Source organism: Dendroctonus ponderosae, unplaced genomic scaffold, assembly GCF_020466585.1.
Source record: "Dendroctonus ponderosae isolate FM_Combo_2020 unplaced genomic scaffold, Dpon_F_20191213v2 Dpon_F_20191213_2, whole genome shotgun sequence".
Lineage (NCBI taxonomy): Eukaryota > Metazoa > Arthropoda > Insecta > Coleoptera > Curculionidae > Dendroctonus > Dendroctonus ponderosae.
Genome location: NW_026018165.1, coordinates 9291088 through 9305365, shown reverse-complemented (window position 1 = coordinate 9305365; position 14278 = coordinate 9291088). Strand labels below are relative to the sequence as shown.

Below are 14278 nucleotides of genomic sequence, written 5' to 3'. Positions count from 1 at the left end.
CATTTTTGGCAACTAGCCGCAACGGATAAAAAAGTGCCTTTGTCGGCACATTAATTGTAACACCGCGCAAAAGTTGATGACGCGTATCACCAGAATACACAGACGTAATTTTACATTCATTTGCAGGAGAGTAAATATGATTATTTTCATTTGCTTGTAAATATATGGGTATTGGTTTAAATGCTTGTAGAATATGAATAATTTATTCTATAAAAGTATACAAAGTGCATATAAAGATATTTGCACCTTGTGATGTTGGTGTATTCGAGTATTCGATTATTCGAGTATTCGAGTATTCGAATATTCGGATATTCGGATATTCGAATATTTGGATATTCGAATATTCGAGTTATGACTTCACATAATTATTCGCTTTTCGAATATTCGAATATTCGAAAAGCGAATAATTATGTGTAGTCATAACGAATATTCGAATATCCGAATATTCCAATATCCGAATATTCGAATATCCAAATAATCGAATATCCGAATATCCGAATATTCGAATACTCGAATACATCAACATTATCAAACTCACAAGGTGCAAACGCGTTGTTACAATTAATGTGCCGACAAAGACACTTTTTTATCCGTTGCGGCTAGTTGCCGAAAAATGATATGAGATAAAGATTTTTCTTCTTGGAAAACGGTGAACGGAAAACAAACACTCGAATATCTAACGAATACGAATAGAAATACTCGAATACTCGAGTATTCGAGTATTCGAATAATTTTACTATTCGAATAAACCATAAAACTACTATTCGAATATCAGATTTTTAAAAATTCCGAGCCCTAGTAAAAACGCATTATTATACAGGTGGAAGGTGGCAACATAGATCAAGCTCACCACAGAGGTCATGCCAGAAAAGCTCTGGATGAAACTGCCGCTCTAAGCGATGCTGTTGAGGTGGCCCTCAATATGACCGACGAACTGGAAACTCTCATTATAGTCACCAGTGATCATTCACACTCAATGTTGCTGACTGGATACCCAGATAGAACTCAAGGAGTACTAAGTATGAAATAAATATAAACTAGGACACTCTCTTATTCATCTACACCTTTCAGGCTACTCTACATCGGAAATGGACGAAAGACCGTACACAAATCTTGTCTATGGAACGGGAGGACCTAATAATTACCAGTTTTACGTTGAAAATGATACTGTTCAAAGAGTTGATCCAACTACAGAAAACATGACGGATTTCGAATATTCTCAACAAGCTGTCGTTTATAATGACGAAGTTACTCACAGTGGAACGGATGTACTAGTATACGCTACCGGTAGTATTCAACAAAAATATGAATATTCTAATTAATTAATTTAATAATAATATAGGTCCTATGGCACATTTATTCAACAGCGTCCATGAACAAAGTTATGTTGCATATGTCATCAGTTACGCGTTGCAGATTGGTGTTTTTGAAGGATATGAAGCGGACCCTGAGGAATCAGCAGCAATGTATTACCATTGCTCTTGGGTCCCAATAGTCGGTGTATTTCTGCTATTCATATACCAGCTAATGTGTTAATCGTCTTGCAGTGTTTCTTAAAATAATGCCCATTTAATTCTATATTATGGAAAATGTTTGTCGCTTTTGCTGCATCTACTTGGGAAGTATACCTATTATAAAACGGTGCTTTTAATCTCATAGACGTATTGCTATTTAGTAATAAGAATGATAGAATAATAGGCAATTTGTAGTTAAAAGAGTAAATAAAAGTAAGAAAAATTGATATATCGCACTTTTGCACGCTTATTATTCGACTTTACGTGTAATGCGGTAATGCGTAGTATTACTGCAAATTCCTTGACTGCCACAAAATTCAGTTCAATCGCCTTTTTTAAATTTCCAATTGTTTTATTATTTGAAAGCCTATTACGAGCGGCTATTTGCTTCGGAGTTATTATTATTAAAACTTATCCACCTAGAAAACGCTCATGTGACATTTCAAGCAGTGCAATTGATTTTACTGCTACCAAATTCAATTCAATCGCGCTTTTTTCTGAAATAGTACACGTCTGTTTGCATTATTATGCATTGCAAGGAGTGTAATTACCTTTACTAATGCCATAAAATTCAGTTCATTGAGGTTTTTTTGAAATGGCACAGATTTTTAATTAACTAAATATTCTTTCACTATTCATAGTCTGATAACTAAATGCCTGTTAGAAACAGTTATTTGCTTCGGAGTGAGACTTATCGAACTAGAAAAGCGCATGTTGGGTAATTAGAAAAAGTGAAATTTTCTTTAATAATACATAAAAGTCCTTTCAATCACGTTTTTTCTTTAAATTCTACACATTTTTATCATCTGAGAGCCCATAAAGAGCGGAAGTTTGTACAGGATTAGTTTCAAAAAATACATTCCTGCAAAACCTATCGAGGTAGAAAAGCGCATGATGCAGCAATTAAAAGAGTGTAATATTTTCGCTAATAATGCCGCAAAATTTCAGTCCAATCGTGCTTTTTCTGAAATTGTATTTTTTTAATTATCTGAGACCCATTAAAACCAACAATTTCTAGTTTCAAAATGTAAGTCCTTATAATAAGTCCTTCGATCAATTTCTTTCAAAGACCGCACTCCACGAATTCATATCGGACGCAGCGTCATTCCGCATGCAAAAACGATTTGAAGACGGTCGAAAAAAAATAATAAAAACGTAACTAACATAAAAACTGTTTGTCAAATCAGAAAGATGCCTTTATTAACCCGGCAAAAAATTAAGACATTTCGATGATCGCAAGCAAAAGTTTGTGTCGATCACAAACACCATGATCGCAAGCAAGGTGCAAAAAAGGCAAAATAGACAGAATCAATCAAAATCAATAATACTTTTAATTGATAAAACGACCAGATACACATGACACTACGTAAAAGGGGTAGTATTTTTGAAAATTCCACAAAATCAGCATTTAATGAAACGATTTTCCATTGAAATATGCTTTATTGAAAACCACAAAACAGCTCAGAACTGCTGTCACCCACGTTTCAAAAAATCAATAAGGTATCACTTTCGTAAGGCAATAATTTACAAAGATTGAGTAGATTAAGAAGCATGAGTAGCAGCTTTTATGATTGTAGTGATCAAGTCCTGGTCCTCCTGTTGGGTGCCCACCCACCACATGCACAAAGCATTCTCATACACGGGCATCGTCCTGGAGTGATGCAACGGATCGATTGCGTGATGTTGACCGCTTGCTGTCGCCAGAATGGGCCTGTAAGGATGTAAGCTCACCCCATTACAGCTATCGTTATGCAAACTCATCTGAAACGTAAACTCCAGTGAATATTTGCAGGCGATTTAAATGAGTGTCATTTACCGATAGTCGAACTATGTCATCGAGTCCTATTAGGATAATTAGTTGATTTTTAAGTGATTTTATGTGGAAATAAATAAATTAATAGTCCTCGATTTAAGTCCTGATGGGTCACGAAACGTGACTTGAAGACCAACTGTATAACAGCCTGTAAATATGTCTAATGTACAAAAATTATTTGTATACAAGATTGACTACACGATGTTTAGCGTCATTCAATAGAATAAGATGTTTTAAATATGCGAACCGCATAAAACAAGCGTTAGTACAACATCGTGGAAGAATGACCTGCTCATGTTTATTCAGAATGGTGTGCCAAATTCCCTAAAGACAGTAAAACCAATTCCTGCAGCTCAAGTAGATGTACCGACCTCAAAGCTCCAAACTATACGAGAAAGTAACTGCCGACAGGTACTAATGATAGTTATACATGTCAGACTGTCTATATAATATAGCATTTAAAACATCCTATACTTGCCAGACAGTCATTCGTTGAAGAATAAATAATTACTTACAGCCAGGAATAAAATATAAACCTATGATTCTTACCTGCATGTGAACTGTGGGATAATGCTGTTCGCTGACGTTCCAAATTTGCACCTTACCATCACTACCTCCGGACACTAGCCATTTATTATCAGTGGATAAGTCAATGGTGATTTTCTGATTGGTATTACATTCCCTGGTTAGAACAAACATTGGCCTTCCCGGCACCTGAAAATATAATGAAATTATTAAAACACTTTTTATCTCGCAACGGCATGGTATATTTTCCTTGAATACGTATTAAGTCCAGTAGTATCTTACACGTAAGTCCCAACATATCAACTCCTTGTCTTTTCTTGCTCCAGTGTACAGACGCGAACCATCCAATGAGAAAACCATCGAAGTAATGCCTCCTTTATGAGCCTGAAGTTTGCACAGATGTCGAAAGGTACCATCGCTTTGGGAGACAAGTTCAACTGTGTTTCTTACCGTGCCTGAAAATTATAAATTTTATTTTACTTTTATTTATTTCTAGAAATTCCCTCTTGCAAATATACACCGGATCACAATCGTTTTTGACATAGAATTTTGCCTTTAAACTAAAATCCATTAAAGAGACCTTCTGAGAAATTAAATTTAACTGATTTTTGTTGAATTTATTAAAAATTTCAATTTTAACTTGTGTCGGTTTGAGTTTAAGTCATTTTGGAACTTCTTTGGATTATTTTCTTACCTATGGCAACAACACCCGGTTGAGCCTGACTTGCAACTATACATGATGCCTGGTGTGAAATAGGATATTCATCGCATTCTCTTCCAGGGCGACCTGTAGTAAAGATTTTCACATTTTTCTTGTAGCCGCAAAACACACTTTGTCCATCAGCGGAGAATGTTAAACACATGGCGGCTTCTAATTCATCTACAGCATTGTATCCTCTATAGGAACATCTCAGGTCTCCTGTAAAAGCATCCCACAGGTGGATTGGTCCTTCGTGTCCGCTCGAAAGCCAGCTGAAAATATAATATATCGTGAATTTTCAACATGTAATAAGACGAAATTGTTATAGGGCTCTTTAATGCAAGCTTGTTTACATGGGCCCAAGATAAGAACCATCGGGACAGCAGAAACCGTCAATGATACGTTGGTTAAATGGGAAAAAAGTAGTGCAAAATGCAAACAAGTTGAGCGAATAAAAAACGCTTTCAGATCTTTCGACATGACTTCGAATTTGAATTCACTCGACTTCCTACTGTTTTAGTTTGCATCTAACCGAACTTGAGAGATTAGAAACTTTTTCTCGGGCAGCCTGTTAGTACCTATATCTAAGTAGGTGTATCAGTAATAGAAGTAATAGAAGCAATTATTTACAAAGCAAAAATTCACTTGTTCATGATATGATCTTTATGCAAATAAAACATCAAAATGCATTCTTACCAGCAAGTTGCTGGATTACTGCTATTCATGCCCGGATACCAAATATAGTCGTATATCAATCCGGCTTCTGGTACAGATATCGCTGGATTTAATGGAACAATCGGACGACTTTGAAGAACACTGTCGCAAGAATATAAGTCAGGCGGGAGCTCAAATACGTTCATACCGCCTCCTCTTATGGCTGAAAGGAGGCAAGTACCATCTGGGGACCACTTACAGCCCTTTAAGTAGTGCTGATCGGCATAGTTAGGCCATTGTGCTCTTGCAAGTTCTAGTGCTGTATTCTCGAAATTATATGCGGCGTAGGCCATTGCAGGGGCCTCAGTATAAACCTCGCCTTCCATTTTATGGCCGTATTTACCTTAAATAAGGAAAAAAACGTTGGGAATGTTTATAATCACACTGTTACAGACAGTTCCTTGGCACTTTCTCGTCAAAGACACTACACATATCACACTAGCACGTTTCAATACCGCAAGTCACGTTCAGCCTTTACAAACTGTACAACGCGATGGAAAATATGAATGATTAGTTTTATATTAGCGTTTGCTGGATTTTCAACTTTGTAATAGTGAAATCGACTTGGAATGATAAATTAAACGATTCCCAAATTTTCGGAAAAATGGATATGACATAATTGACATTCGACGGTTAAAACATCGTTGCCTATATGATTTTTAATTATGTATGCAACTCATGATACAATGAATACAATGTACAATGCAGTTGTATTTGTATTCATCTATGGTACAATGCGACTAGCCCTGTTGCTAGACAAAGCAAGTATTTGCGAGAGATGAGTAAATTTTTCTTTATTTAATTCTTAATTTAACAGTTGCAGTTAAACACGAAAAAATGATGGTCACCATTGAATTCAACAAAATTGTAGTAAATGTGATAAATTTTACCATACAAAAATAAGTGCAACTAAAATGTGACTTTTCGCAGAGAAATAGAAAAATATTGAGGTATTTTATCCACTATAGATGTATCAGAAAAATGACACAAAAGAGCTGAAAATCGTACTATAAATATATACAATAATAATATAAATATATAATATTATATCGATAGTCAACGCCAACATGTATGTACTCTTAACAACCGTCATTGTTCTCTACAAGCTTTTAAGGTTACCTCACTTCTGACATGGAATATTGTTGTCAAATCCCGTAAATTAAAATGTTTTTTTAATAAAAATATCACATATAATTATCATAAATATGAAAATTAACGAGAAAAACTTGTGTGCTTATGCGGTGTCAGCCACGCCGGTGGATAAAGAAGGCTACTTAAACAAAAGGGGCGAAGTTAATAAGACTTTCCTTAGAAGATACTTTGTTCTCAAAGGCAATTTATTATTTTATTTCGATAAGAAAGGCGATAAGGAACCTTTGGGTGTTATAATACTGGAGGGATGCACCATAGGTGAGTATTTCGCGTATTTTTTAATTTTTTTGTTATATACCTACAAGGTGTTTAGTAATTATGCAGTTTTACATCGAGTACTCAAGAAAACCGAACTGTGTTATGATTTTTATCTTAACTGCATAGCTTTACATATGTGCTTAAAGGGATTCTGTATAAATATACAGAGATACTCTATTATGAGTTATTTAACGAGTATCTAATCCGAGTGTCTCGTTAAATAGCTAATCATTTAAAGTTTAACAGCAGCTTATTTGGATGTGGATATATTGATATGAGAACAAGATATGAATATATTTTAAAGATTATATATCAATTATGTTAACAAATTAAGATTGACTAGACGAAATGACTCCAAAAGCATATACATAAGTAAATAAAAGTGTTCCGACATATCATATACTCGGCCTGAATACCTGAAAAACTGATCAGCTTCGAAAGTAGGCATCTATTTTAACTTTCTTTCTGTTACACAAAATTAACTATCATACAATAAAAAAATATGTATGTATCTCTTAATCATTAAAATTACAGTTGAGCGAGACATGGAGCAATACATTTGTTCCCCACGCTTTTTTAACACGAGAAAAAATGAGTTTTTTGGCTCGTATAATTCGTAAGATTTTTTTTCGACAAAAGTAAGTATGTATAATGTAATAATCAATACAAATAATGTATTTCGTTACAGAGTTAGCTGAAGAGGAAGAACAGTTTTGTTTTAAAGTCCTGTTCCATGGAACAAACAATAGAACATACATTTTGGGAGCTGAATCTCAAGAGGCAATGGAACAATGGATGAAGTCGCTCGCATGTTCCAGCTACGATTATATGAAGCTAATGGTTGCTGAGCTACAAAGACAGTTGGATGACATTGAAGGTAAAATGGAGACAATTTGAGGAGATTTTTCATGTCGTAATTCAGGTGCAACTCGAATCTATCTTATTGGTTATCTAAAAGTTTGAAGTACTTATCTTATCAATTTTGAATATTGATATTAATTCGACAAATGTGTCTAAATTAATGAAAAGTTAGGATATGGAAAGCGCAATTGATAGTTTTGAAAATGGTAAAAGCAAATTTTTTGTTGTTTTAGACACGCCGGTAGTTGTTCCTGTTACTCAGGCGCAAAACTCTCCAGTGGCCCCACCAAGAACACGACACAATCCTTTTAACAAGCCGGATAACAGCACTCATCACAGGCCTTATAGTATGAGAAATGCGACTCAAAGTAAGTAGAAAATAAATCTTTATTATTAATTTCTTCAATTGACATATTTCTTATAATTTGTGTTTCCCTTTTCTTCACCTCTGATTGTTTATATGTATGTATTTACATTTATGCGATAATAAATATTATTATGATTTCAGTTTGAAATTTGAATGTATTGTTTTTTTGTTAAAGGTAAGGCTGATGAATCATCTAGATATCCTGATCAGCAGGCGGCATCACCATTACCAAAGAACACCGTGATAACATTCAGAGAATTACATAATTCATATGGAAGGCCCATTCTTCAAGATTTCAACATTTGGAAAAGGCAACAACGAAATAAAAGAGATAATGCGATTGGAAATCTTATCAGTTTCTAGTTTTAAAATATGGAAAACTATTCAGACTGACCAGTTATAGAAATTAATTTGATGCCAATTATTAGAAAGTAAATGTAGAAGTAAATTTATCGTACTATTTTTCGAATGAATAACTTTCTAAATGCTTCGCTTGAATAACGCATTGCAAACATGCTTAAATGTAAAAAACTTCGGCGCGTGTTAATCATCATCTATATTTCAACTTCTCCTAGCCAAAGTTTATGTATGGATTAGTATTTATTTTAGATTTTCTTTTGTATTTGTTTTTATGTAATGTAAAGTGTACGTTTAGTTAAATTTCGTGTGATGTTCTGTTGTAAGATTTATTTAGTGCATGCATTTACAACTAACCTATTTACTCAAGTCGTTGGATAATTCAATTGCATATATTAAAGAAACCCAGCCACTTAAACATAAAATTTAATTTCGGATTTGCAATATTATGCTACCAGTATTTAAATGTATTTAATCATTACTATTATTTTAATATGTCAAATTTCGTGCCCTGGAACCCACTAGCAATAATGTAATAAAATATTAGTTCTGGTTTGATTCGCATTTGTTTGGCAGATTTGCAAGTGACCGGCCAACAACTTGAGAACAATTAATACTTGACACAAAGTGATTCTCCAATACTCAAAAGATTATTTTCCTCTAGCTAAAGAATTGGAAATAAACCGTTCAAAGAAGAAAATTTTAATATTACAATGAGTAAAATAAAGGATCTCTCCTAATTATTGTCTGAATGTTGAGTGCTTTATCAACCGAAAGAAAAGAGTAATACAACGAATTATACTCATGGAGTGGTTTATTAATAATACCTAATTAATATGTATATAATTATTTATAAAGTTATTAACATTTCGTGTGTATTTTACTAATTCAACTAATGTCAATAAAGTATGTACAATTTATTTAACTAATTTATATTCCCCAATTCCCTAAAATTGACATATTCTTACAACAATTATTATTATTTACAAAATTGAGTTCCTAACATCTCAGGAACGTTCGCATACACATCAGCTCTAAACTATCTAATTAATAAAAATATATATATTATACATACATACGTTATGTAATTAAAAGTATTATATAAATAATATAAACAAACGTAAGTAAAATTTATGAAACAATGATTTAGATAAGATATATGATACAGAGGTAAAACAGATAAATTTGTTTGTCTTGTATACACAAAATACTGTCAATTAAAATCAGCTAAATAACAATATAAAAAAATTGTAAAATGTCAATCGCAGTATCAAACAAAATCACAGAGAATGTGAAAGTAAATCATACTCGGAGAATAAAAGCTATTAGTAACGATCAATTTTGGTTAACAGAATAAACAATTACTAGATGATGTCTAATTTAGAATATTTTCATTTGATTACAAAGTAAATGTCCACTCACATTTTCACAGTTGTAACAGTAATGAATTAGTGCTATTGGTTTTAAAATGTAAGGCAATGTAATTCCATAATTTTCCAATGCAAGTAGCTTAAGGGACTAGCCCGACATGCATATTTTAACAAATTAATGAAACACGATATGGTACCATATACCAACTTGCATTAGTAGCTAATTTAAAATTTTGCTGGTCGTGTTCTTCAAACAATTTGTGACTGAATTTTTGAAAATGAAGGACTAAGTCTGAGTGTGCATGTGGTACTTAGCGCTTCATTTTTCAAAATTGTTCTTTAAATCAGGTCTCTTATGGACGTATTTGGCGAAACAATGTGCGCATTTTAAAAGCTAAAACAGCATCCAAAAGAACGATGTCTAAGAGCGAGAATTACAGATTAAACATAAGCGAATTTACCGCAGATTGCAATTTGCATTTTGGGAGAATGGTAGCAAAAAAATCCATTAACGCAAATGGAAGATCGATTACACATTAACAAATCAATTATAGCACCCAGTGCTAACAGAATCTTCAGTATATCGCTTCTACAATTTAAACTTAAAAGTATTGCAACCTGTGTGAAACACACTTAGCTGCGCAGTTACCACCTCTGAAGCATTGCTAATTTAATTTAAAATGTTGGCCCCAGTTACTTTCTTATTTTTTACATTCTTGTAGTAGACTGTCTAGCTTTAAATGGTGTACAAATTTATTTTATGTATTAGATATACGTTAAGTATACATATTTCTAAAGTAGTTCTAAGTACTTTTATTTAATTAAATAAACAGTTTGTATCAATTGGCAATTTAAAATTGAATATGATGAAAGTTTTTAATCATTCTTAACAAAAATTTGAATAAGGTTTAAGTATAATCATTAGTAATAAGTATGTAATGCTGGTTCTTGTTAGTAAAATGAATCAACAAAATAATTAGTTGAAAGTTGGTTTTTTTTATAAATTTTTATTACACAGTAACAAACAATAGCAAATAAATTTGATAGTTTGAATGTTACAAGTACATCTTGCCATTCTGTAGAACAGATAAATTGTCTATGTTTAATAAACATGGAAAATTTATATTTCATTTAATTATTTATCCAAATATACAAACTGTTTGAATGATTTTAACCCAGAAAATATTTTGATATAACACTAAATGTTTATATTTACATACATTTAAATTTTTGATGTTCCAAGAGTTTAAATGCTGTTTGCTATTTCACGATACATCAGTTGATTATATTGCTGGTTAAGTTTATTCCTTGGTGTATGTTTTATATATGCAAAAAAAGTAAAATCAACGCTGTAGATATAGATTACCTAGCCAAACTACTTCAAAACGTTTGATACATATGTGCTTGCCTATTTTCAGTCTATTAAGGTTACCTTTTTGTTGTTGCTTTATACATTAAATATTATATTTACAAACTAATAAAAAGCAACGAAATCCATGTTGACACAAAGAATATTAAAATGTGCTCAGTAAAAAAAACAATGTAAAATGTACATAACTTGAAGCCACAAAAGGTAATTTTTTATCAAAAACGAATAATTTTGAATTAGAATAAGTATGATTTTTATGAAAAAATAAGCTTTTGTCATTTTAAATCGACTTTCTTGATTGATTGAATATTTAAAAATACAATTCAATCATACAATAGAAAAATTAAATTCGACAAATAAAACTGAGAATAGTATTTTGATCAGGAATATTCATCTTAAGTATGAAATTCTGAAAGTAAGTAGTCAGCTAGCCCTGGGGATTATAATATTCTGTAATACACAGAATGTAAAAATTGTGATAAAAATTGTAATGTTGAAACAATAACAAAAAAACAAACAAACTAAGTTACATAACATCAATATACATCACTAACCTATTTTGTTACTCATTGCAAAACGCTGTGTCTACTTGGCAGTTTAAAAATATAAAGATATTTATATATTATATTCGGCGATTTTTCGTAAAATTGTATTTATACAGACTAAAATTATAATATCACAATTTTCTTTTGTACAAATTAAAAACACTAGGGACAAATTACAATAAAAATTACTTCTTATTTACACGTTTTTCTGAGAATATTAATGTCAACAACGCTTTGAGTATTTCAATAAATGGTTTTAACAGATATTTAAAAAATATATATTATTATTATAATATAAGAAGACAGATATTTTTCGAAAGCCATCAATTTAGTCCACGTTAATGCTGTATATTATGTGCATTATATCGGGTGTCAATTTGAAAACTTCCCACCCTTAATACCTTTCTTGCAGTTTAAAATATGAAAATGAAAAAAATTAAAACCAAAGTGGCACATCGTTTTAAAGGTCGTTCAATTCTCTTTACATTAGTTACTACTTTGTTGCTTTTTGTCCAGAGGTTTCCAAATAATCGCGTTTCAAAGTTGTAGAAACAATTAAACTTGCCTGCATTGAGATTTTATTATTGCTTACAGGATAATAGACAATATTTTGAACAACTTATAAAATAGTGCGTAAATAGATCCCATGTGTTTTATTGTAGAAATTTCTCTTCCGCACATAAAAAGTTAATTTTGTCACTGTAAAATAATTAATAAATAAGAAATAAGATCAAAATCAAAAATAAGAAATCAATGTTTAAAATAGATTTTATTCCTGTTATTCAACAATTTTAACAGTGTAACCTACCCTCCTAATCATTTGTAGTACAAGGAGACCCAATACAATTGTTTTTGTGTAAACACTAATCTGAAAACCAAAATCTCAATGCAGGCAAGTTCAATTGTTTCTACAACTTTGAAACGCGATTATTCGGAAAACTTTGGACAAAAAGCAACAAAGTAATAACTAATGTAAAGATAATTGAACGTCCTTTAAAACGATGTGCCACTTGCCGCCCATTTAAGATTCTCCGGGTGACATCTACCCGTCCTAGGGGGTTGAAACAAGGAGGAAAAATATTCATTTAAAGTGTCCCCCTTATATCAGGGTCCCCCATACAGAGTCTTTCCGATTTTTCATATTTTCAACTGCAAGAAAGATATTAAGGGTGGGAAGTTTTTAAATTGACACCCCGTATATTAATTTTATAATATAATCTACATAACGTATCGTGGAAATCAATCGAACACAACTTCTTGTCTTCTTGATATGCTGGAAAACTTGCGAATTTAATTTGTGAATACAGGATATTTTGGTAAGTCAATGAAGTATCAGAAATTCTCGATATATTTATTATATCCTAAAACGCATAATTTCCCATCTAGATAGTGTTAAAATGTCATTTAAATAATTTTCACTTTTAAATCCAATTTACAAATTAAAATAATTTATCTTGCGGCAACTACTTGGAATAATCGAAATAAAAGTTTAGAAACGATTCAATAAAGCGATTTATGAATGCAATACAAAACGACTTAAAAATGAATTTAATACTTAAGATCAGTTTAAGGAATTTTAACGTATGAATAAAGTAATATAAATCTAGAGAAAGATAAAGAAACCATACAACCGATGTTAACTCCTTCAGTAATAGTTTTTATACTAAAATTGGTTCAATTCAATTGCTTAATTTCTGCTATAATTAAACTTGATTAAAAAATAACAAAATGAAACATTAATTACAACCGCATTACGCTGTGCAATGATTCTATTATATTTGTTTTTTGAACAATACAAGGAAACCTCTCGGCTGCCAAACCAAATAGAACTTTCAATTCTAGGCGATTTCTGCAATATTAGTAAATTTCGTGTAATTTAAGAAAATCTTCTCAGTATATATTTAGATCTGAAATTAAGCGTTTTCTGAATTTCATGCAATTAACCAACCAGGCTGGATAATGTAAAAACAATTGAGAGAAATTCAACAACGGATTCAAATGAAAGTTGTTATGGACCGATAAGCATAAAATACTCAAAATTGGAAGAATTAGTTGTAATTTATACAGAATTGTCTAATTGTGACTGCCTAGTTACACAGCGCTCTACAAAAGAGCCGCAGCTGTGTGATACAGTTGAACTAGGACCTGCATATGAACGGGCAAACAAGAGAGACGATCTTTTGTGTTGGAGTCGAAGGACAGCCATGAAAGAGCATTATAGCCCTCGAGCACATACCTAAAAAATAACCAATCTTATAATAAAACGAAGAAAATAATAAAAAAATATAAAATCAAATATGGTATACTCATGTGAGAAGCTAAGTTAGAAACAGTTGCATTACAAAGTAGATTTTTGACTGTAAGTAAAATGTGATAAGCAAATAAAAAGGCCTGTGTCCCATTTATCCTTTTATACGATGATACGCAAGTGTTTCTATTGGTTGGGTGATCTCTAAATTCCGCATCAAGCTGAAAAATGTTCAACTTTATACATTCATTGTTTACATAATAGATTTTATGCTTAATTTACTGTAAGGGCATCAACAAACGAGCGACTTTTGTAGCTCAATTTAGTCGCCATGATCCAGCGACTGACGTGCCTGAATACGGATCACATTTTTGAACCATCAACAGTCCAGCCAAAACAAATTCGTCTGACGCTACCACAATATTGTGGCCAGTCTGTTTGAACCCGTTCAGACCTGTCAGTTTGATACAGGGTTTTAAAAATCG

The 14278-nt window shown here is 32.1% G+C and overlaps 4 protein-coding genes across 7 annotated transcripts in view; 2 read left to right on the top strand and 2 right to left on the bottom strand.

Annotated features, from left to right (window-relative positions):
- The window catches only part of LOC109539005 (alkaline phosphatase, tissue-nonspecific isozyme), a 9869-nt gene extending 8119 nt beyond the window's left edge, over positions 1–1750 (top strand). For both annotated transcript variants that reach the window (XM_019906512.2, XM_019906513.2), the window contains exons 7-9: positions 821–1019; positions 1072–1287; positions 1343–1750. In XM_019906512.2, coding sequence (XP_019762071.2) covers positions 821–1019; positions 1072–1287; positions 1343–1536 — 609 coding nt within the window. In that variant the 3' untranslated portion in view covers positions 1537–1750. The remainder of the gene's footprint in view (positions 1–820; positions 1020–1071; positions 1288–1342) is intronic.
- Positions 1751–2934: 1184 nt separating this feature from the next.
- On the bottom strand, positions 2935–5910 carry LOC109539007 (telomerase Cajal body protein 1 homolog). 2 transcript variants are annotated; one of them, XM_019906515.2, is made up of 6 exons: positions 5249–5910; positions 4547–4824; positions 4135–4307; positions 3877–4041; positions 3331–3475; positions 2935–3275 (listed from the first exon to the last, which is right to left on the bottom strand). In XM_019906515.2, exons 1-5 carry the CDS (start codon positions 5590–5592, stop codon positions 3380–3382), a joined length of 1056 nt encoding a protein of 351 aa, XP_019762074.1. In that variant the 5' UTR covers positions 5593–5910; the 3' UTR covers positions 2935–3275; positions 3331–3379. The 2 variants fall into 2 exon arrangements, with proteins under 2 accessions (XP_019762074.1, XP_019762073.1); XM_019906514.2 differs by lacking the exon at positions 3331–3475.
- A 431-nt stretch (positions 5911–6341) lies between these two features.
- LOC109539010 (sesquipedalian-1) lies at positions 6342–9181 on the top strand. Its single transcript, XM_019906520.2, has 4 exons — positions 6342–6676; positions 7365–7553; positions 7771–7905; positions 8080–9181. The coding sequence occupies exons 1-4, from the start codon at positions 6472–6474 to the stop codon at positions 8265–8267; spliced, it is 717 nt and encodes a 238-aa protein (XP_019762079.1). The 5' UTR covers positions 6342–6471; the 3' UTR covers positions 8268–9181.
- A 3858-nt stretch (positions 9182–13039) lies between these two features.
- The window catches only part of LOC109538955 (mediator of RNA polymerase II transcription subunit 13), a 54857-nt gene continuing 53618 nt past the window's right edge, over positions 13040–14278 (bottom strand). For both annotated transcript variants that reach the window (XM_019906406.2, XM_019906407.2), the window contains exon 27: positions 13040–13781. In XM_019906406.2, the coding sequence (XP_019761965.1) occupies positions 13649–13781 (133 nt within the window). In that variant the 3' untranslated portion in view covers positions 13040–13648. The remainder of the gene's footprint in view (positions 13782–14278) is intronic.

Coding starts and splice junctions, on each gene's coding strand:
- LOC109539007 (XM_019906514.2), bottom strand. CDS start 5,592: ATGGAAGGCGAGGTTTATACTGAGGCCCCTGCAATGGCCTACGCCGCA. Junction 4,825..5,248: donor AGTAATCCAGCAACTTGCTG/GTAAGAATGCAT, acceptor TTATATTTTCAG/CTGGCTTTCGAGCGGACACG. Junction 4,042..4,134: donor TGATATGTTGGGACTTACGT/GTAAGATACTAC, acceptor TTATATTTTCAG/GTGCCGGGAAGGCCAATGTT.
- LOC109539010 (XM_019906520.2), top strand. CDS start 6,472: ATGAAAATTAACGAGAAAAACTTGTGTGCTTATGCGGTGTCAGCCACG. Junction 6,677..7,364: donor ACTGGAGGGATGCACCATAG/GTGAGTATTTCG, acceptor ATTTCGTTACAG/AGTTAGCTGAAGAGGAAGAA. Junction 7,906..8,079: donor TATGAGAAATGCGACTCAAA/GTAAGTAGAAAA, acceptor TTTTTGTTAAAG/GTAAGGCTGATGAATCATCT.